Source organism: Pempheris klunzingeri, chromosome 5 (genome assembly GCF_042242105.1).
Source record: "Pempheris klunzingeri isolate RE-2024b chromosome 5, fPemKlu1.hap1, whole genome shotgun sequence".
Taxonomy (NCBI): domain Eukaryota; kingdom Metazoa; phylum Chordata; class Actinopteri; order Acropomatiformes; family Pempheridae; genus Pempheris; species Pempheris klunzingeri.
Window position 1 is genome coordinate 8,398,919 of NC_092016.1, and position 23,511 is coordinate 8,422,429.

Sequence of the window (23,511 nt, forward strand, 5' to 3'; positions counted from 1 at the left end):
ATGGAGAGCTGGGTGTGTGGAGGGGGCCCGCTGAATGGAGAATGAATGATAGAGGAGTGGAAGCTGAGCAGGAAAGGAGGGTGGTTTATTCCATTCCATATCCAGTCACAATGTTATCACAGCGGCACAGAGGAAAAGGAGTCCTGCAGGGATGTGAGTTAGGAACCTGTGTGAGTCCTTTCCGAGAGAGTGAGAAAGAATCAAAGAAGACTCATAAAGATGTGCACATGTGAGTGTGTCCATGCATTTGTGTGTGTGTCTAGAGAAGCATGAAAAGCAGCCTCTCAGACTGTTATTTCTAAAACAATGTGTCAGCTAACCGAACACACGCTCCACTGTACTCAGGGCTTTCTTCAGACCCGGCCCTCTGTTTATTTTTCCTGCAATGTACGGGCAGCTCGGTTTACAACAGCCACCCTAAACCTTCACTGTGGAACATCCTGCCTGCAACAGCAGCCAGACGCGCCAAGGCAGCACTGACCTTGCCAAATTCTCTGCCGCTTTTTGCTCAATTTGCAGAATATTCCCCCTATTTTCTTCATATGTAGGAGTTACAAAGGGATCTGAAGCTCATGTAAATTCTTCAGCTTTTATGTCTCAAATCCCTCTGCGTGTGACGGCTTTTATCCGATGCAGCTCGAGGGGGCTGCTAGGCTTTTTTCAAGTCTGTGCTTCCTGCTTTAAGTAGAGAATGGCTAATATCCTCCAACATTATGCAAACCTTCATATCTGCAAGGCATAGGGTTGGGGTCACGCTAAAGGACCGAATGGGGTATTGTGGGGGTTGTTTTGGGCATTTTGAGTGTGTAGTTGGGTATGCCCTCAAAACACCAGTAAACCCCCGCCTTCAGGGGCAAACAGGCTCACCTTCTGCAGATGGAGGGAGGAGGATAAAGGAGGGAATAGTTCAGAGGGTCTAGCAGCTGGACTTTATTTAAGGGTCAAAAAGTGAACCAGAAATTGTCCCGAGGACATAAAAAAATGCCTTTGAAACGCAGATCATATCAGTGTCGGGGTTACAGCCGTTGAAATTTCAAAAGACTTTTTTTCTCCATAATACTGTCTGTAGTGGCCTTTGCATACAACCATACCATAACCTAAGTATTTAAATTGGTGCACAATTACTTTATTATTTTTGTCCTTTGCTTATAGTGTTACGTCTGAGCTTTGTTCTTGCTCGCCTTTGACTTAGACAACTGGAATTTGCATTATAACAAAAAGAGAACTGTGCTTGTTCCAAGAATAATTATCCTGCTCTTTTACAGAAAACTTCCCAAAAGAAATAATGACTTTAGACAATGATTGATGTAATTTTCTGTAGTTCACTGTCAGTGTTACAAAAATGAATATTGATGTAGGAGGGGTTTATAAATAGAAGGCTTAAAGACAACTTTTATAGCCCAGACTAGCTTACAAAGGCCAATTTCAGACTTGGGATAACAGCTTCAATGTGTGATTGAGGAAACTTAAATCCTACTCTGCACCATATTGTAGAAGTATTTGATGCTGTCTTCTTCCAAGGCCTGCAGCTTGAGTCTGGCCAGCACGAGCTGGGGGTGCTGTCCTACTCATCAGTACCAAAGCCCCGAAAGACTGCAGAGCTTCCAGCCAACCACCCACTCGCCCCTACAAAATGTGGATCAAATTAACCCAGCAGCAGCAATGTTCTCCCTCGACAATCAATTGACTCTCCAAGTCCTAAAAACAGACACTCTTGTTTCTTCCACGAGCCAGACATGAACTGTGTTCTCTGCTCCATGTTGTCTGCTGCTGTTTGTTTGGTTCTGTCAGTTTTCCAATGACAAAGAAATTGCTTTTCTCTAGAGAATGTTAAAGTCTACTTTTTTTAGTAATTACCAGCAGGTGTGCTGGGTCCAAAAAACAACTCTATTCATTGAAGATGTAATATCAACACTTTAGTCACATAACTGCCCTGAGGATTTGTTTTATATTTGCTCTACTGCCAGCAGTTTTCAGGTAAGCCACCACTTACCTATTGGTTTTGGCTTGTGCCGTCTCACTAGCCTGCAATGGTGTCCATCATGTAAGTGGGATCCCAATTTTGATTGGATTGGCCAGTATCGCAATTTCCTGGATTGGGGCTGGTTGTTCAATCACTGCTCAGAGTTCATTATTAAAATAATCGAGTTACACAGGCCCTTTTGTCCTGAGTGTGAAAGCACTTACCCTTTTTTTTCTGTAGTTTTGACTTACACAGAGCTCAATGACTGTGGTCAGTTTTCATGGTGGAAACATTTCCACAGAGCCACAGTGACAATGTACTTATTTGTCTTTTTGCTGAACGTCAAGTTGGCGTGCCGCAGATAAAGCTACACTTTTTTGTTACCGTGGTAGAGGAGGAATGATAACCCTTATTCCTGGGGTATTTTGGTTTTTCATTGCGTCTATATGTTAGCCTGAATGAACTGAAATAAATACGCTAAATACGCTGGTTTCATTTCAGTCCCCATACGTTCATGTATGTTCATCATAATGTACACCCATGTACATTAGTAGGCACACTTTGTAGCACATGCAGCTTGTTCTACTGTGAGCTTGCTTACAGATTGCCTTGACAGCTTGCTCCAGCCTAAATTAATCATTAGCTGGCCCACTAAACCTGAATCTCAGTTTGTGATGGACAGAAGCATAACAGATTATTCTGCAGTGGTGTTTTAATAACTCTCTTTGGTTGTTTTGATCCTTTTTCCACTGAGAAAACTGGTCACTATTGGAATTTATTGAAACCGACATGCTGACCAGAACTGCTGTGCTCCGTGAGGGACAATACTACAAACTCTTTGCAGCCACCTTGGAAGCCTAATGACTTTTAAATGCTTAAAAAACAGAGTTTGGGTGGAGTATCACTTTAATATCCATCAAGTTAATTTCAGGCTGGGGCTGTGTGGAAACTTTAGCTAATTTCAGTGCCCAAGATTGGTTGGTAGTTCTGCTGTGGACAGGCTGGCAGCCTGTTTTAAGCAGGCCATGAGGTTCTAATAAATTCTATCTTTGAGCGTGGCATTTTGACCCCACACTCTTCAATCAATTAATCTAATTCATCATGTTAGAGTTAAGGGTGAAAATAGCAATGTGGATCACAACTTCTGATATCCCTCATGCATTCATGTAGGTTTTTGGGTCACACATGCTTAAAAAAGAAAAATAAATTAGGACACTCCATTAATAGTTTGTTTTACATGCATCCCTACTGTAAGAATCACAGTGGTGGATGGCGTATTGATAGTTCTGTCCCATTCTAACCTTTGGGAATATTTGTTTAAATTTTTATCACTGTATCAAACCAGAAAGAAGTTGTTCTGGTTATAAGGATTTTCATTTGAGTATCTTCCCATTTTAAAGCGACCTTTGGAAGTCGAGCTTGAACTCTGGAAATCATTTTGATTGAAGGAACACTGGTAGTGTGTGAGAGGCAGCAATTTTGACCTATATTGTGAATGGGATGGAGGGTGTGTACCTGTATTTATTGAGGCTTTTCCATGTCCACTTAAAGGGACTGTCTTCATTACAGTTTAACGTTATCCTACTGTTTAACTGTGTAAACTCAAATGATCACACAGAGCATAAAAACAAACACATTTAACTTTCAAGAACCATTTATTTGAGTTGATACAGTACTACAGAGGCATTGTGTTGAGTAGAAATACACCCGAATGGATGAATTAAGACATTTTACAGGATTTGAGGAAGTCTTATTGAATTGTTATTCTTAAAAACACGCACTTGGCCACTGCCTTCACAATGAGATGATACCACTCTATTTTGAACAGACAAATAATATTTTTGTGTGCAGTATGATCTGAACACGGCACACACTCAAAAGCAGGCCAAAGCATGAACAGGGAGTATTTTGACAACAAATTAAATGGCTTGATCACCAATAAATACAAGTATAAAATCACATTGATAATAATTCTCCTTATCAAAAAGAAAAAAAAAAGTTCATAAAAGATACCAAAGGCACGCAACTTAATCCACCTTGGCAGTCCAGGATCACCAACAGACAAAAAAAATAAAACCAAAACTGTGGCAATAGCCAACAATAGTAATGAGCTGTAACGAAAATAATACTTAAATAACATAATAATACTAATTTATTATTATTGTCATAACAATATCCAGTCAAGTTTTCCTATGATTAGACTTTCTGCTAACTAACAGATATGCACCACTTATTTCCAGTTTGGCAGTTTAAGTTTCATCTTCAGATTCTTTTCATTGCTTTATTTCCTTTTCCTCCTGGTGTTGTTTAAGCATTTTGGACCTCCCCTTCTCTGGTAGAGGTGGAAATGAAATTTTCTTAGGGTTAGATATTGCTATAGTAGTGTATATCCTAGCATTTTGCCCTATTTCAATTAATTAAGAGTTGTTTTTTTGCCACTTGGAGGTTGTTAATAGGCACCAACAGGTGTATCAAAACGGGGGAAAACTGAGACTACACCTTTTCAGATCAAATTTGTCAGTTTTTGGGAGAGAAATTCGAATACTTTGAGGAAGGAAGTATTTTCTGCCATAACATAAAGCAATATAAAGTTTCTTATATTTTGGAAAATCAAAAACAGAAGCATAATAAAACAAAATACTAACATAGTATAATTTTCTCACTGTAAATCCAGTTGACAATTAAATGCAATACAAAAGGCAGTAAAATGCAATATAATACGCAATGGGTCTTTCATCTGAATCAATACCCAGGACCTTTCCTTCACACCAGAGGGCCACTGAAAACATTCAACATGTGATCTATTTCCTTGGGGTCATCTACTGCGTGGTTTTCCATCCACATCATTTGATATTTTGGATGATGTCAGTCACCGTTCTCCCACTTTTTGCTGCTGTCGAAAAGTGTAACACAATTTCTAAGGCCATGCAGAACACATAAGTCACACACTGACTGACCTCCAGACAAGCTGTATCAACAGCCTCCAGCATCTCAAATAAAAACTACCTCAAACGTGAGGTAAAGCCAATGTGGGGATGATTTCATTCACCGATGGGGATTCCTAAGAAAAATCCTCTCATGATTCCCTCTCCTATCCATTCCATCCCCTCAATCATGTCAAAGCTTCACAACATCTTTGGTATAAAACAAAAACTTTCCATCTACTCTTTCTACTCACTTTCTTTACTTTCACTATTCTACATTACCGTTCCTTCAAACAAACAAATCTACCTCTTTGAGCAGTCCTGTGTTTTACAGGCTCTCTAATCTCAGCACCTTTCCACGCATCACTCTTTCACACTCTTTTCTTTTCCCTCTAGCTACAAATGTCTACACGCTGCCTCTTTCTTAGTGTCAAATGAAAACAATAGCTGGCTAATTGTGCTTGGTTGACATAATGGACTAGTATACACAGCTGGAGGGCTGAGCACGCACCGCAGATCCCACCTGTGCTGAGTCAGTCTGGGGCTGATAGAGATCTCTAGCACCAACACGTCTCCAGCCTTTGTCTGAGGAATTTGCTGTGTCATCAGCAGACTAAAACAAACCGCCTTACTTAGCTCTTTTGAAGAGCCCAGGGTGAAATATTAACTAGTTTGACAATGGAAACCACCTTTCGTGTCTTTGGTAAAAAAAAAAAAAAATTTAAAAAAACAAACAAAAAAAACAGAATCTCTCACTAATCAGCTCGCTTTTTCAGGTAGCCTTGAAAAATGTAAAACAACCGATGTTAAGAGAGCCAGGCACATTCCAGGACTGTGAGATGGTGTCTGCGCCATCTCCCCTCACTAAATGTCCCTCTAGGTGAGCCCCTGCAGACTTCTGGTGCTGCAGGGGCTGAATCTGTGCTCAACCAAGCCACCTAAACTGCTGACAAACCAAACTATGGGCTTTAACACTGACAAAGAACACAGAGAAGGTCTTTTTTGAGGTGGCCTGCAGATCCTGGCATATCTGTGTGTGATTGCACTTGTGGATGGAAAAGGGGGAGGAGACGAGACTGTTTGATCTAGACTGTCTGAGATTGAACTTTGAACCCCAAAACAAGTAAAGCTAGTCAGCTGTGCGCTCAAGGCCCTGGGTCTCTCCACATTCAAAAACAACATCAGAAAAAAAAGCACAACTGGTGACAGGTTGGCCTGGCTTTTCCCTCCACTTTAAGGAAATGACATACATAATTTTTTATTATGAATCAAAAAAGGCACTTCCTACATATTCCCTAGTATCATACACATATATAGGACATACGCTTTTATGACGGTATATTTGCCTGCGTGTTTTACAAACACAGACATACTTATATATGCTGAGTATATATATGTTTCTCATTACTGAGTAACATAATTATATATGTCAGTTCCACACAAAGAGTTGGAGACAACGAGATTAGGACTCTTCCAGTAACAGCCAGCACCCACCAGTTTTGCACTTAAAACTAAAAGCAATGAAAATATTAATAAATAATCAGCAATGTCAGTTACTTTTTGGAACAAGACCCTGGTTTGTTTCGTTTTTTTTTTTTAAAGGAAGTAAAGATCACAAAAACATGTGCTCTGTGTGAGTTTTAAGGTGCTTTTGTAAACTCAAACTCAAAATGGGTGGTGTACAAGGAGAGCCAACCAGTTTCTGGTTGCTGCGTTTATGATTCTAACTTGCCTTCTTGCTGAATATGTAAACATGTTGAACACAGCAAAGTCTATGGGCGGGCCAAGAAAGCAGACTGGGTGGCATATTCTCGTGCCAGCTCCTTCTCTCTCTTGTTCACAAAACCCTAACTAAATTTCCTCTGGCCAGAGAAGTGCACCTAAGTGTGTACATCTGTGTGTGTATGTATGTGTGCAGATATATCATTTCGTTCAAGATTTCAGCCCATTTGGGAAGCCACAACTTCCCAAAAGGTGTATCCCAGTAACACACTGGTCGTTAATGCCACCAATAGACATCCTTACACACGCATACACACACACACACAGTCATGTTCAATTCCCTCTGCTTCTTCTCTCTCTGCCACCCATCTGTTAGGTGAGGTTGCTGCTGATGTCCAGGGCTTGCTGGTACACCTGAGTCATGTCCTCCAGGTCCCCCAGCAAGGAGAAGCTGCCATTGTCCCCTGGGGAGCCTTTTGTTTTGGGGCCGCGGCTGAATTTGGGTCCCTGGAGCGGCGGGGCTGGCTGGAAGCCCTTGAAGTTGGCGAGCTGCAGCAGGTTTTCAGCCGAGACACAGGCCCTGATGTTTGGGCGGAGGTGGGGGGTGGAGGGATGCCACTCAGCTCCACTGAGGGAACTGGGCGACAGAGACAGGACGGAGCTGTCCTCCCCGACTATGCTGGAGGGCCGACTCTGACTGCGGGACAGACCAGAGTCAGTTGAGGGAGAAGGCTCACCAAGGGCTCCAGCCACCGCTGCCGCCGAGGGAGGCCCGCTGTAGGTGGAGTACTTGCCGTTTCGCTTCAATATGCCCTTTCTCCCCATCACTCTCTTGGGCGGGGAGGTGGCTAGCAGAGACATACTGGCACCCCCTAACAGCTCGGAGGACTCGCTGCGCTCCGGTGAGGAGTAGTACCCTGATTCCCGCTGTTGGTTGTTCTTCAAGATGCCTTTCTTGGGCAGAGATGGCACCATCTTAGCTGGCGAGCCTCCTCCCAGAGTCGGCTCCTCTTCTTCTCTATCTGGGCTTGAGGCTTCCTCCCCCCCTTCTGCTTGTTGAGGCAGAGCTGCCTGGCCCAACTCCACCTCCTCCAGACTGGCAGACTGTTGCTCCCCAGTAACCCTGGTCTTCAGGATCCCTTTGGGTCTCTTCAGACCTGGCTTGTCCTCTGCTCCACAGTGGGTCTGTCCTGCCTCAACATTTTCCTTCTTGGACTTCTTGGGCCTCTGGCGCAGCAGCTGAGGCATGGCTGCAGCTTTGGCTCCAGAACCACGTGGCTCAGTGCGGTTCTGCCAGTCGATGAAGCGGGCCAGCATGGGCGAGCCTCCATGGTCTCGTTGGGACTCGCAGTCACACACACTGTTCTTCCAGCCCCAGTTTACCCACCAGTGGTTGGCTATGTCCTCCACTGTTGCCCGGCGCTCAGGGTTCACCATCAGCATCCAGCGGATCAGTCCACGGGCATCTAGTGGGACACAGAACAAAAGCATTCTGTAAGCTCTCACACCACACACCACTTGGCATAAAAATGCTATTATTTGATAACATTATATGCTATAACTACCTAATGCAATGAAGCTGGAACTGGCTATGGTTGATGTGGGTTTTCATTAAATAAAGGAATAATTTAAGATATATTCAAACATTTGGTGAGATAATTGTTTGTGACATGCTGCTTTTTTTCCTTTTTGTCTTTTAGCTAAGCTGCAATTATTCAATCTAATGGCTTTTAAAAACAACTGCACTGCTTTTATACCCTTACTGAAAGTATCGTCACTAAATGTTTTATATTATAGTTCCATTGTTCAGTGTAAACCACAATAATGCACCCTCTGTTATGGCAGTGACAGAATTCACAACACTGTCTTTGACAGTTCAGTATAAATGGACATAAAAATTGCTCCGTTCTGCAGGGAAAGTGTATTTTTGCATTCCGGTTCCTACCCTATAATTGTGTTGTTCTACCAATTAGACTTCACATTAATAAAAAATGAACAGGTTCATATGTTCAAAAAAACTGTGACAGCTTTGTAGCTTAGGCAATATTTAGTTTCTTTACACTGTCTGGACAAATAAAGCATCAAACTTAATGGATTGTGCAGATTTGCTATATGCGTGCAGTCTGATCCATATTCTATTGAGTAATTTATGGGCTAATGTCTCAAAGTCTACTCAGTGTTTTCTGGAATTTACAAAAAGACGTGGGTACTTTCTGACAAATTCATTTTCTGGCAAATAAAAGCCAACTAGATTTAAAGAGTAGAGTTTATGATATAGTTCTATAAATGGCTCTGGGATCAGGAGTGTTCCAACTGCATGAGAAGAACTAAGGGAAATTCAAGTAGTTTCTGCAGTACCTGAGGACTGAGTTGGCTCTTTGTACTCGCCGTTGCTAATCTGGCGAATGAGGTTCTTGTGGTCTCCCCCATCAAATGGCATGGTGCCGTAGACCAGGGTATACAGCAGCACCCCCAGAGCCCAGCTGTCCACCTGGTGAAAACAAAAAACCACTCATAAACTACTTAATTCAGTCGTACACAGAACACACACGTGCTGTCAAATGAGACATATGCACTGTATGCAGCAAGCGAATAAAACAGAAAATTTAAGTGTGTTGGATTTGATGTTAAGCAATGAATATGCAGCCTTCCCAGTCCTATTTTGATTAGTGATTCATGGCATTAAAATGAATGTTGTGGAATGAGCTCGGCTCTGCTCAACATCAGAACACAACTTTGAGTTATGCTCTTGAGTTTACTTTGACATTAATAAGCACCATAATCGCTTCTTTGCAAAAACATCACACAAGAACATCTCTGTTAAAAAGCTTGTGACGCAGCAGTGCTTCTCCGGTGCTTCTTTCATAGTAATAATGACAAATGACCGTACACTGGTAGGAAATGGCTTGTTTCCACATAGATAAATCCCCATATTCCTCCCTGCTCTCTCCTGCTCCGTCAGGCAGAAGAAAAACACTTTCTGACCACCAACCTAATGCAATGTGGCTTTCTAAGTAAGCGGTTACATAAGACTTTGTGTCTGGGGCATGAGGAGGTACAGAGCAACGAGGGAAGTGGTGGGAATGGAAGGGGGTAATGAGTCCGGCAGAGATGGCCCCCGATGACTCGCTTAACACACGCTGCGATTTAGCAGATGACCTGTCTCAGTGTGTGTGAGAGTGTGACAGAAAGGAAAAAAAGGGATGTGTGTGTGTGTATTGACTGCGGTTAGGGGAGGATGAGATGTCCTGAGGAATGTGCTTCTGATGGCGGTAGCTGACACATAGTCAAGGAAAAGGAAATCTGATAGGGCCAGTTAAGGAGCTAGTGTACTTCCTCTAAGGATCTGGACCCATATCAAGAATGTTTCACTCTCCTGTTGCCATTGGTCCATTCTCGAGGGCGAGACAGGGCACGCACTATTGTTGTGTTCTATTTTTGTTGCCTGTGTTTGCTGTAATTTGTGGCCTCACCCCAACCGGGGTTCTGTAATTTCGATTGCAATCGGACTGCTGTAGTTTTTAGCACTCTTGAGTAAATTATAGTGAATTACGCTAAATTGAACGGTTGGACTTGAATATCTAAAAATGCTAAGTTTTTTTCCCCTTCTGTTGCTTTGTTTTATGTAACTTATGCAATTTTAGAGACAACGCCCTTCAGAATGACTGGAATTGCCAGATAAGTGGCTTTGGGGAGACATTTTCACTCTCTCTTTCACCAAAACTATTTGACTTTGGCCATAAGAGTCTTTTTGAGATTGTGGAGCTCATTCCGATTCCATTAAGATGAAGAGAAAGTGAGCAAAAAGTATTCTCCAGTTCCTCACTTCAAAGGACCCAGACATTGTAGGAAGGCGAGGACAGGGGTGCGATACAGACAGTATCTGAGCTGACCCACTGTGGAGCTGCAAGAGAGACCTCCCTTTGACTGGAGACTATCGGTAATCCCATCAAAGAAGCAGAAAACAAAGCCTATCCAACTCTTTGTGTATGGCCTATGTGATGATGATGATACGGTGAGATAATAATGAAATCTATATAAGGGAGAGATCTAGGGGGTTCACAGCAAATTTAATGGCTAGGAGCTAAGCACTGATGGCAATGATGGATAAAAAGGAAATTGTGTCCTAGAAATTAAGTTCACAAACAAACAAGTGCAGTTGCTGTCATTGTTGATGTTTGGTTCCCTGGACCTCACCTCTGGGCCACGGTAGGGTCTCCCATTGACGATCTCTGGTGAAGCGTAGAGCGGGCTGCCACAGAAGGTCTGCAGCAGCTTGTCCTTGTGGTAGAGGTTGGACAACCCAAAGTCAGCAATCTGTGGAAACAGGGTTGCGTGTGAATTTTGCAATGGCCATGTGATTGTTAATCCCCCATGCAAAGATCATTTGAGGTTAGGCATTATAGTCCTGTGCGTGAAGCATCACAGATCAATGGGAAAACGTACCTTAATATTACAGTTTTCATCCAGTAGCACATTTTCCAGTTTCAGATCCCTGTGCACCACTCCATTCTGAAAGACAATGAGAAAAAACAAAGTAATGATTGATTAATCCAACTATGCATTATTCATGACAGATGGATCCAAGTAATGAACAGTCTATTGTATTAAGAGATGATTTACTCTGACAAAGCTAGCTTGTGGCTCTCGCGGGAAATCAAGGCAGCCTGTTGGTGTAGTACTCTTTAATTGGTCCTGTCCCCTCTGGGGTCTTTCTGCTGACATCGGCTGTGATTTTCTTTTCAAATTGACTCACATGTGTCACATAAACATGAGCCTGTAATTACCACCCTGTATGAATGATGTTCTCACAACATTTTGGGATTAAAAAACAACTATGCTGTTAATGCCTGGTTTTGAAACCCCTGGAATGAACATGTGGTATGCAGACAGACAGAACCCACCTCAGAAGTGGAGGAGTGACTTCACCCCCCTAAAAACCCACCACCCCACCTCCCCCAGGGTTGCGCTCTATATGGCAACATGGCATCTCCCTGTGGTTAATGCCCGGCAGGGAGCTCATGTTCACATGACCCTGATTGGTGGATAAAAGGAAGAAATGGTTGCTCGCTTGTTGTGTCAGTGACTCACGCTACCCCACCCTGCGGGAGGTTGTGCTTGATTGTGATGATTCATCATTCATGGCTGTCTGGGACTCTCCTATCTGAGGGTGATGACATCATCCATATCTCCAGCTGGGAGGAAGATGGCGAGAGGGGAGCCCACATACACAAGCCCTGGGACCTTGGGGTTTTGATGGGATTTAGTGAGGTGTGGAACAGGGGATGACATGGGTGTGGCTGGAGCCAAATCTCTGGGGTGTTTGGGGGTATCTCGGGACATCCATCAGTGTGTCAACAGATGAGGCCAAAAATAATGCAGGGCCTGTTTGCTGCACTGTAATCGGAGTGTAAGTTTGAATTAAACTGGCCTGTGTTCCATCTTCACTCAGAAACAGATGACTCCCTAACACCAGCGTGCCAAGAAAAGCATACTGTGTAGGGCCTGCAGATTAACTGGCTATATGGCTGACTGTGGAGGTGCATGGTTAATGTTACATTAAGCATGCTGTGGCCTGGAAAACAAGGTCTGGGTGTGTGAGAGAGAGAGACAAAGAGAGATTTAAGGGGAAAATTATTGTGCATGCTTTTCTTTATAGCATGGTATGGATTTTCTCACCTTGTGGCAGTGGTGCACGGCGGAGACTATCTGTCTGAAGAAGTGTCGCGTCTCCCGCTCACTCAGGCGACGGCGTTCGCTGATGTAGTCGTACAGCTCGCCCTTGCTAGCGTACTCCATCACAATCACAATCTTGTCCTTGTTCTCAAACACTGAGAAATGACAACAAAAACAATAGGAGTCCATTAAAATCTACTTTCAGGAAAATACATCTCAAAGAGGAATAGGAGGACAACTTATAAAGTCATTCTAGGTTTATTCAATCATGTTAAAATCACAAATGTATATTGTTCTGTAAAAAGAAGAGTAAACTAGTTCAGCCCCCCTTAATTTTGGAGCAGGAGTCCAAATTCCAACTGAGCGCATTAAATCTCTACACTTCTCCTATGGTTACATCACCCAAACCCCACCTCATGTGTCTGGCTCCAACACAACATTGCAGGGAGGGGCTGTTAACTCAATCAGTCCCACTCCTCAGAGACCAGAGTGAGACAGAGAGACAGCAGGAACGAAATGGAGGGAAGGCGTTAACTTTGCAGGTAGAGGGCACACTGTCGTGTCAGGAAATGCGCTTGACACATCACACTTCCACTTTGCATCATGTCAACACATTTCACAGCTGACTCCTACATGCTAACTTGCCATACTGAGTGTGAATGTGATCGGAAAATATCACATAAATTCAGGTTTAATATGGCAGCACGGTGCAAATTCCCCTTCTCACAGCAGAATCATAATCATTAAGAAAAAGTAAAGCAGTTACTCATGAGTAAGTCATGAGTCAACACCGGTATGAGCATCCCCTTTCTATTTCGAGAGAATCACTAAAACTCAGTTGTCTCTTGTGTTTGTGTGTGTGGATAATACTGGAAACCAAGCAATATCCATGTCAATGTTCTAGTATATGGTAGGAAACAATGTTGGACTTCTAGAAGAGATAATAACATGATTAAAATGTTTCTTACATTAACTGACGGTATCACTTGAATTAAAATAGTGACTTGTTACGCATCTGGTGCCTGAAGAAAGTAATCTAATTACAGTTGTATTACTGTGGATGCATTACTGTCCAACTGCAGTCACCAAACATATCATTCTGTGTCAGTATTTAGCCTTCTGGTGTATAATTTCAACTTGGCAACATACTTCTCTTCCAGCGCCTTGGCATGAAGGGAATGAAAATGGTTAGGCAGCGAGAAGGAGAGAGAGACAGAGGGAATACTGAGGAGATGACAACACCACAGTCAGCCATGTTGCTCTGTATTGTGTGGGTTGATTTTCCCACACAGCAGGGTCACCGGGGGTGAGGGCCTCTGCTTTCTGCACCCTTGAGTGAGCACCTTCATAGTTTGTCACACTACTTTCCTCGCCCCCTCTCCCAAGGTCCTTTTAAAGATATAATCCTCTACAAAAACACACAGTTGCTGAGTGATGGTAATGCTCCCTGATTGTGAGTGTCTGGCTGCTCGGGAAGTAACAGACGGGATGTAAGCCAAGCACCCACAAGGGCTGAGCAGATACAGGCCTCTGATTGGTGGACAGAGTGGTGACCTGGGGTGACATTCACAGTGATCCGTGGTGGGGTTGTGCTTGGAGAGAGAAATTCTCAGCTTGCACTCCCATCTACCTTTGACCCCTGGTGGTGAAGTAATTACCTGGCTTACATAACTTGGGTTTGTTACAGCCCGTTGGGTATGCCAACCACCACTGCAGCCTCGCTGTCACTCATTGGGCTTTTGTTCACAGGTCAGGCCCTCACATCTGACTAATTAGCACCTATTGTCCTATTGCCTGCATTGATGATAGACCACTGTAGCAGGCTTGAATAGGGGCTAAGAAGCAGAGTACCATTACATTGTGTAATGCAGAAGAGCGGTGGAACACTCCCGCCGCAGACAATGAACAAGTAAGCATTACAACACGTTTTTGATTTAGGTGATTACCACAGCGTGCTATTTCTTGAATTTGTCTTATTTACTAAACTGAGCCACCATAAAAAAGATCATCAAAGTTTAAATGGCCGTGTAGGCTTATGTCATCTTTAGAGAATGCAGTATTAAGAGTACAATAAAAATTGTGGCTCTTCACTCACAGCAGGGTGAATGGTTTTATGTCTGTTCTAACTTTATATCTCCCCCTCATTTACCTTTTCCCTAATAAAGGAATAGATCGACACTGTGGGAAATACACTTTATTGGTAAAATAGTGAGATGAGAAGATCAACACCACTCTCGTATCTGTTGAGTGTAGAAAAAAGTACCACAGTTCTGCTGAGCTTACCAGCTGCTGGCTGTAGTGCATTTCTTATTATATGAACATGAGAGTGGTACTGATCTTCTCATCTAACTCCCCCAAAGAAAGTGAATGAGCATTTTTTTCCCAAAACATCAAACTTTTCCTTTAACTTGTGCAAGTTTGGTCAGGCTTAGCTTTACAGCGACAGTTACTACATATGAGTGCATGCTGCTAACATTTCAGGTGGATGTATCAATTTTTGCAGCAGTCTCCTAGATGACTGTTTTAAAAGTGGGGCACGAGGGTGCTTAGTTCTGCCTGAGGAGCGAAGAGCAAAATCCACTTTTAAATGCCCGGCACAGCATGCTGATGGATGCAGAATGTGAGGGAGTGGTAAAAATCAATCTTCACACACACATCTGTTTCAGCTTTGCTTCACACAAGGCAGTTAGCAGGGGCTGTTGAAGAGGGTGTTGCCGGATACACAAATCTCTGGGCCTCCTATATATCTCCAAAGCAAGGCTGGGTGGAGGCCAGGCCACAACAGTAAACGCTGGGTTTGAGGATAAAGAGTGAGGGCAATGAGTCTGGTCGAGTTCGTTGGTGGAGTTGCCTGCTTATAAAGGAAGGCGGCACACATAGCGACACCATACAGCCTCGCTGGAGTTTATAAAACTTGGTGTTCTTTTAATCATTCTCCCACAAAACAAATATAACTCGTCTGCATTTCAGCCCTCCAGCTGACTGCTGGCACGTTCCCATAACAAATAACGATGTTTGTTGCATATTCACATTGCTGATAACAACCTGGGGACTTTGAAACTGAACAAAGGACAGTGGGTAAGCCAGTTTGAGCAGTGGCACACAACCCGCTGCCATTGTGCCAGGGCTGCTATCCTGAAAAGGGCATTGAAACCCTTGCTTTGTTGACATGGGCATAAAAATAGTCACGAGTCACAAATCATATGAAGCCTACTCACACTGCAGCGCTTTGTGACTTTAATTGCCGGCACATAGGCCCAGACTACATTATAAGACATGATTAATTGCACGCAATATGTTGAAAGAATTCAATGGGAATTGTTTAACCTTTATACTCACCATTAATTCTAATCTATGTTTTCTACCAGCAGGGTTAAGGTCATTCAAAAGGACTCATATAAAAAAAGAGTAAATATGCGAGCCATTTAAATCTGACTTGAAGGCTTTGATATTTAGAGAGTTGCTTCCTGGAGTAGATATATGTTCAGGTTGCTTCAGGAAAGGCTTAAGGCTTTTCCTCCCTCTGCATAGCACTGGACTGGAGTCAGACAAGGTGCAGGCCTGGGTCACTGAGGTCAGTCCAGTGTCTCCCTGGCTATGCACACACACACACACACACACACACACAGCCATGCACACGGGCTCATACATAGACACAAATATAGGCACAATGACTTTCGCAGACACACATATGTGCAAACACACACACACACACACACACACATACACACACATACACAAAAGTACAGTCTGGTTCCCAGCTGCAGTTGTCTCTAAGTATCAGCAGATGTCTGGCCCTGAGATCAAGACCGGAGAAGACAAGAGATGAGACCTCTTAGATGTGGGAGAGGCAATCCCTTAGAATACACACAATCTTTCAACACACACACATACACACACACACACACACACACACACACACACACTCACACACACACACACACACACACACTCACACATTTAGAGAGATCCAGAAGCACACCGTCAAAGCCATCCAGACTTTTACTGGCCCAAGCAGCCAGACAGAGCAGAGAAGATGAATAACATCCCAGAGCTGTAGTCCAGGTCTTATTATGACATCTGCATGTCATAACATGACGATCCTGCACCTTGGCCACAAGTGCTGAACGCGCCGAGGGAGGGGTGAATTTTAGACGTGGGTGTTTTTGTTTACATATGTTCAAGTCAAACAAGTGTGAATGATTTGTTTTATGTGTGTGTGTATATACATGTGTGTATGTGTGTGCTAGTTCCAGACAAGCTGCAGTTGCTCACCTTCATATATAGAAATGATGTGTGGGTGGCGGAGGGATGACATGATCTCAATTTCTCGGCGGATGTGAACCATGTCCTGCTCATCCTTGATCTTCTCCTTTCGAATTGACTTGATAGCCACCTGGAAAAGGATAGAGGACGCTTCAATCAGATGACTTGAAGCAACAGAAGTATTGCATTTCAAAGTAATAGGTAACTAATCACATTGACAAATTGTGTTGATTGATGTTGATTTAATTTGGAAAAGGAAAAGACCAAAGAAAACTGTAACATAAGACTAAAGGACAACGTGTATATGTCACATTCATTATCTTATCAGTGACCTTTAAAATGTACGTGGCTACATGCGCCACTCCATGTGATGTCTGTTTAAGAAAAACATGCGCCAATTCAATATGTATTGCTCCATCTCTTTCCCCAATAAACATGCACTTCATCACCCTCATTTACCTCCCCTCTCTGGGGTCTCATGGAGCCTGAATAACAACCTTTGACCTCATCACTTGGCCTCGCTGTCATGACAACCAGATGAGTCAAACAGGGAGGGGGTGTCATCTTAGTCTCACACCGTGTAATTTAGTAAGCCTCTTTTCTGTATGAAGCTAAATGAAAAGGTGCTCTCTTTGAGGAAAACAACCTGACACGTGGAGCTGTAATGGAGGCTTTACTTTGTACTCTTTCAAGGCCTGGGGCTACATTTACCCAGGTATTAGTCAGTGTTTGGGCTAGGTCTCTGATCTGGGCCCCCAACCTTTTTCTAAGAGAGCGATCAGAAGTCAGATTCACATGGTGACTTTACATAGCAACCAGAAAAGTCAGGGGAATCACCAAAGTCAGTAGATTTCATCCTCTGGACTCCGTGAAATCCATCTAAATAGTTGTTGAGAGGACCATGACTATCATGAAAAACATGTGAGCAAGGTGTTAAATGATCATGGTTTCTGGAGGATGGCAGGGAGAGGAGAGGAGAGGAGAGGTCAGAGTGCTCCTACATAAGTCACATGTCAGTATTTACCTACACAGCTGTGTTTCTTTCCCTGTCAAAAAGTCCTTGAGAAGTTAGTAAATCACTACCCGGTCTCTTATTTTTAGTCATTCTGATTAACAACAGCCAGTGGCCTACTTCTGAAATAGCCTGAAAAGCTGGCCCGCTGGGAGTTTTATGGAGGAATCAGGAGAATGAGCAGGGGTTGAGGAAGTGATTCAGTCTGCTTGCCTTGCCAATGGGCCTGCTCCAGGAGGTCTGACAGTCAACAACTACACTTGATTTGATGATTTATCACCGCCATAGCAATGCCACCAGGGGGAAGAGTCAGCCGCAAGTGGATGCATTCAAACGTCTAGCCTTTGCACTCTTTAAATGAGAGGTTAGTGGCCCTCTCCAAATAAACCAATCGAGAGTACATAGTCTAGCACATGTCACTATAATTGTAGCCTAAACATTCTGGACTGAGTCCTGGTTTTGCTTTGATCAGGCCTGTATAGAGTCTGCTCTCGCTGAATTCTGTTAGTTTAAACTTTTGTCCTCTCCTAGCTAAGCGGTAGTATTCGGAGGAGCCCAGCTTTATTCCATGCAGCAGAAACCACAGGCAGTAGCGAGTGCCAAGCTAATTACCGTGTACATCAATAAAAATAACCCCAAACCGGAATAGTTCCCTTCCACAGCGTGCCTTGATTACACAGAATTCAAAGAAATGATACCATAATAAACACGATGGGGTCGACGGGGTCCACATGCTGTGTTCGTAATTAGTAAATGTTGTTTGTGTCTTCACACTGTTGTTTTCCTTTACCTCATCAGATTCATCGACATTTTATCACTGAGCCTCAAAACTTGAGTAGCATTTCTGACTTGGGTGTTTAGCAGTGAGGCCGAGTGTGAGTCACCGTCCTGGATTTAATGTTAATTCAGGAATTTGTTAATTTCAACAACAACTGCTAAATGATCTACAAAAATAACACGCAAAGGCAAGGAAACCTTCTTTGTGAAACTGCTGCCTAAAACCAAAATGATCTTCTCTCCTTAACGGGTGGTAATCAACCTTTAACAGCCACGATCTTAATTCCACACTGAGCCAGGTCTCTTCTGACTGACGGCAGGTATCTCTAGTGTATCTCCTCATGTTCCCCTGCTCTGACCCCGATGTGGATCATTAAACAGGACTGCAGATCAGCCACTTGCCAGCTGGCCAGGCTGGCTGACACACAGCTACGCTTGTCCTTAAGTGGATCCCTATTACTGTCACTCACAGTAAACAGGCGCTGCATTGCTGCCCACGCTGGCCCCTGCCAGGTATGGACCGGCCTCGTCTAGCCCCCCGCCCACCCCCTCCTTGTTCGCAATAGAGCTTGTTTGAAGTGAAAGTGAATGTTTCGCTTCACTGAAGCCTGACATCTTTCTGAGCTTTCTCAGGCCATTAAAATAGATGAAGTATTCATCACAAGCTCACCCTTCCCTGGGCTTTCTGAAGATCATGATCATCTGTTGTGTTGAGTGTGTGTGTGTCTGACTCACAGTTAGGGAGAGAAAGAGAAAGAAAAAGACAGCGAGAGAGAGAGTGGGAGGAAGAGGCCCATCACTTTTCCAGAGAACTATATTCTCAAACACAGCCAGGAATCATAATACCTCATCAACGGCACCACATATAACAGAGGAATGTCAGTGTTTTCCCCTCTCGAGAGCCTCCCCAGCGAATCCATTGTTGGGGAATGATGTAATGTGGTGATTTAAGCTCATATTAATATGACTCTCTAACCCCTTTAACTGAAGCTGTCCCTCTCTTATTATGGTGGTGGGCTTCCCTGTGTCTCTGTGCTAACTGCCCACCCCCTCCTGTCTGTGATGGATCCCCCATACAGGATATTAACCTTCCCCTCCAATCTCATTTCCTGCTGTGGACATCCTTTCATGTGTCACTGCCCATTTTAGGCCTGGCTGTCACCACAACCTTTTTACTGTAGCCATCTAGATAGCGTATACGACACACACAGCCTCTTTATATCTTTCTCACGAGTATACAAAGATGAAACACATCTTCTAGAGGCAAGCACAAACACATGAGCTTGTGCATGTGTCACACATCCAGACTATGATCTCTATGATCAGTTGCACTCCATATAATGTTGGGTTTCCACTGGGCTGCCAGAAAGTACAACATATGGGTTTGCAGATTAAAGCAGACAGTCACTCAGTTCCACTTTCGCTGACACACTGAATGTGCCTTCATCTAATCAATCTTCCGCAAGTGCCTTCAGTTCATTCTACACATGTGCATACACACGGTCCTCAGTCTGTCTCCTCGCTTAGCTCTCCCTGCTCTTCTCATTTGGTCTGAGGAACGCACCAGGAAAAGGTAGAGGGAGTCTGCACGACTGTCATTGCATAACAGTCTCACCACAGTGCTGTATCTGCCATATGGACACAAGGGACTACCTTTAAGTCAGAGGTCAAGTAAACTCTAGCAAGGCAGTGCCAGACACACGTGGCCTGTGAGGTGCACCGTCTGTTTTCCGCTGGTACTCCATGTGCAGGGGTGTTGATTCTCAAAGGACTCCCCTAAGATATACAAACTCCCAAGTGAAGCACGGTGGTGCAAGGAAGTCCTATGCTTTACTAACATGCTATTTTAAGTGTGAATGCCATGCTCAACACTTTGCAGTAGATTACAGGGGAATGGAAAGCATTAGGCTGCTGAGTTTTGACCTACAAAGAATTATTTGTCATCCCATTTATATCAGTGAGGGATAAATAACAGAAACACCACTCAGTGTAATGCAATACAGTTCAACAACCTCTGAAATCGTCATACAGTTGAATCAACAACTCTTTGAGATAGCCTAAACAAAAACGGAGTATTATAACCTTCATGAGGGGAGGATTTATTGCAGGACTGTTGTATTAGGCTGCATTTGTTTTAGCTAGATGTACCTAATAAACTGGCAACTGAGTGCATAGCTTGGGTGTACTGTCGTGTACTATCTTAAATCTTAAACATCAGAACCACCAGGGTGTGCTTTATAGCACCGTTTTAGAGACACTGCAAACGTAAACAAGTGTGGTCCTCGTGTGAGGGACCGTCAAACACTCTTAGTGATTCAAACGGAACATTTCAGAGGGGAAAAGGCCAACAATTTGAGTTATCTTGGGGACACGGTATCTCAAAGTCACTCATGTCAAAATAAGTCATTTCGACCGTTCATTGTGCAATTTTACAATGCTTGTGAAAGTAAAATACTTCCCATTAGAGCTGCTGCCATGGCAATAATGAATAGGAAAACATACTGAGGAGAGGACAAGTAGCCAAGTGGGACAGGCCAAGAGAGAGAGAGGGAGAGAGAGAGAGAGAGAGAGAGAGTTACAGTCCCCATATCAAGCCTGCATATGCCAGGAGGGATGAAACCATTGGGGGACATTGTTGACCTATACTAAGTTTCCCCTGGACCTCTCAGTGCACGGAAAGTTCCTCATGTTCTGCCAGAATGGGCTCAGGGGTCAAATTTTGCCACAGGTGAAAATAGCCTATCTAGAGAGATGTGCTGGTCTGCAAGGGAGACAGCAGACGGTGGGTTCACAATGGCAAAGACAGCCAATAACTTTTTACGCACACATATATGTATATATGTATATACAGAAACAGAAACCGACGGACTGACCCACACAGTAAAACTCAAACAAACCCGCCTGTGTCTGAAACACTTAAAACACCAAGCAAAAACAACGTGAGTGGGCGCCCCTAGTATCTCTGTGGGAGCGTTAGTTGTTTTCCATACTGGGATCACTGAAGTCACATCAGTCAGTCAGTAGCCGGATTTGCACTCCAGCATCCGGTCGTGAGGCCCCACATAGGCCGAGGCGTGTGCAGCCACAGCTCCCTGGCCCCAAGGGCCCTTTAGAACACAGGGGGAATTCCCAGGAGGTGGTGGTGGTGGTGGTGGTGGTGGGGGTGGGGGGGAGCATGCACATGCCTCTGAGAGCAGCAAAGCACTTAGTTTAGGACAAATAGTGTTTGTAGTGGCTACTAGATTGCAAAAGCATGCACGTGTTACAAGCATGTGGGTTCTGTAAAAGCAGGGTGCCAGATGTTTACAGCTGCTGAAGTGGCTCACCTCTCTGCCTGAGTGTCGCTCGATGGCCTTCTTGACTTTGCCATAGGTGCCTCTTCCCAGCGTCTCCAGCAGCTCGTAGCGGTGTTTCAGGTTATGCTTGTGGTGGTGTTTCTTCACGCCCGAGTTTCTCCGTCCATCGCTGCTTGCCGGGGTCTCCTCGGGTGAGGTGCCGGCAGGTAGGGGTGGAGCTGGAGGTGGAGGGGAGAGGTCACCCCCCGCCGGTTTGCCCGCAGAGGTTTGGTCTTTGTGGGCCTCGGGACGGGTTGCCCCCCGGTGGGGCGATAAATAAGCGGTTTCCATCTCACTAGGGAAGCGTTTTAAACAACCTTCCCGCTGTTAAATATCCCAAACTACCTATCTAAAACAAATTGATAATATAATACTTATAAGGTCTAATAATAGTAATAATAAATAAATAAATTACAAGGGATAACGCGTAGCCTACTAGACATATCAAAACATGTGGAAACTAACATTTCCAGATTGTCTTGGTTGATCAATTGGCTTTGATCAGAGTGAACAAAGATTTCTCCTCCTACCTATTCATGTTATTATCGCTATATAATCAGTCTACTAAGGATTAAGCACAAAAAGTCTAAAAGGACATTATCGGTCTATAATTACCTGACACATAGTCCCATATCACTGGATACAATTAATTCTAGTGCCAATTTTCTGATAAAATATGTATTCAGGTTCCGACAGCACTCAGCATGCCGGAAGCAGAACACACTTTCGATTTAATGATGATATATTGGCTATAATGTAAGTGCAAGCTCTATCCGAATAGAAGACAAAAAAAGACTAAATAAATTGGTCTGATCTCCTCCTCACTCACTCAATTGACTGGCATGATCTAGCTGTGGTTAATTCGGGCTCGTTCGCGTTATCTGTCGTCCTAAACGCTGCCAACATCACCGACTCACATCTAAAAGGCGAGAAAGCTGCGACGAAACCGGCGTTTTGGATGAAGATGACCCTCATTTTGTCCGCGGCGCAGGTACGGCTCCTCATTCATCCGGACTCTGTCTGTGGTGCGGCTGCATGCTCCGTGCAGTGGTCGACGGTGGTGGAGGTGCGCTGTGATCGGACACTGTCTCAGGCTGAGACGTTTTGGATATTGCCATGGTCGTTTCGCTGCTCCCCTTCTTCTTCTTCTTCTGCTTCTTCTTCTTTCTTCTTCTTCTTCTTGTTCGTCTCCGTGTGCCCCTTCTTCTCGCGTCTCCTCTTTTCTCTCTCCCTTATCCTCTAACGTAAGGAGGCTGAGTAAGGATTGCGAGACGATCCGAGACCGGAGGCGGAGTTTACGCAGACCTCCTCCTTCCCTGTCTTTCCTCCTCTCTTCTCTCTCTTTGTGCTTCTCTTCCACTCTCCCATCTCTGATATGACTGCCGCCGATCAGGGGCGTAGCTGGTACTCATGTGCACCCACACCACCCCCACCCCCCAAGGCCCCCTTGATACATACACACAATACTGTCTTGTTCTCAATATCATCCATGTTTGTAAAAGAAAAAAGAACAAATCACTGATCTCCATCCTTGATCAGTACCTTCACCCATTGGAGGAAATTAACTGGGTAGCAACATTTACTCAAGTACTGTACTTAAGTAGGCCTACAATTGCATTATTTCCATTTTCTGCCCCTTCTGCACTACAACTCGGTGTCAAATATTGTTCCTTTCCAATCCACTACCATTGATTTAAAACTCGTTACTGTGCAGATTCAGATTGATGCAAAATATAATCGACAAATGATTCTATTCACATGCTAGCAGGAAATAAAGGAATAAAAATTCACTTCACCTTTACCAGATTAACTTGATATAGACACGAATGCATCAAT

The 23,511-nt window shown here is 43.9% G+C and overlaps 1 protein-coding gene across 1 annotated transcript; it reads right to left on the bottom strand.

The window, feature by feature from the left end:
- Positions 1–3,599: 3,599 nt before the first annotated feature.
- On the bottom strand, positions 3,600–22,900 carry nuak1b (NUAK family, SNF1-like kinase, 1b). Its single transcript, XM_070830549.1, has 7 exons — positions 21,667–22,900; positions 16,561–16,681; positions 12,289–12,440; positions 11,056–11,121; positions 10,807–10,926; positions 8,968–9,100; positions 3,600–8,075 (listed from the first exon to the last, which is right to left on the bottom strand). The coding sequence occupies exons 1-7, from the start codon at positions 21,964–21,966 to the stop codon at positions 6,982–6,984; spliced, it is 1,986 nt and encodes a 661-aa protein (XP_070686650.1). The 5' UTR covers positions 21,967–22,900; the 3' UTR covers positions 3,600–6,981.
- Between the last annotated feature and the right edge of the window lie 611 nt (positions 22,901–23,511).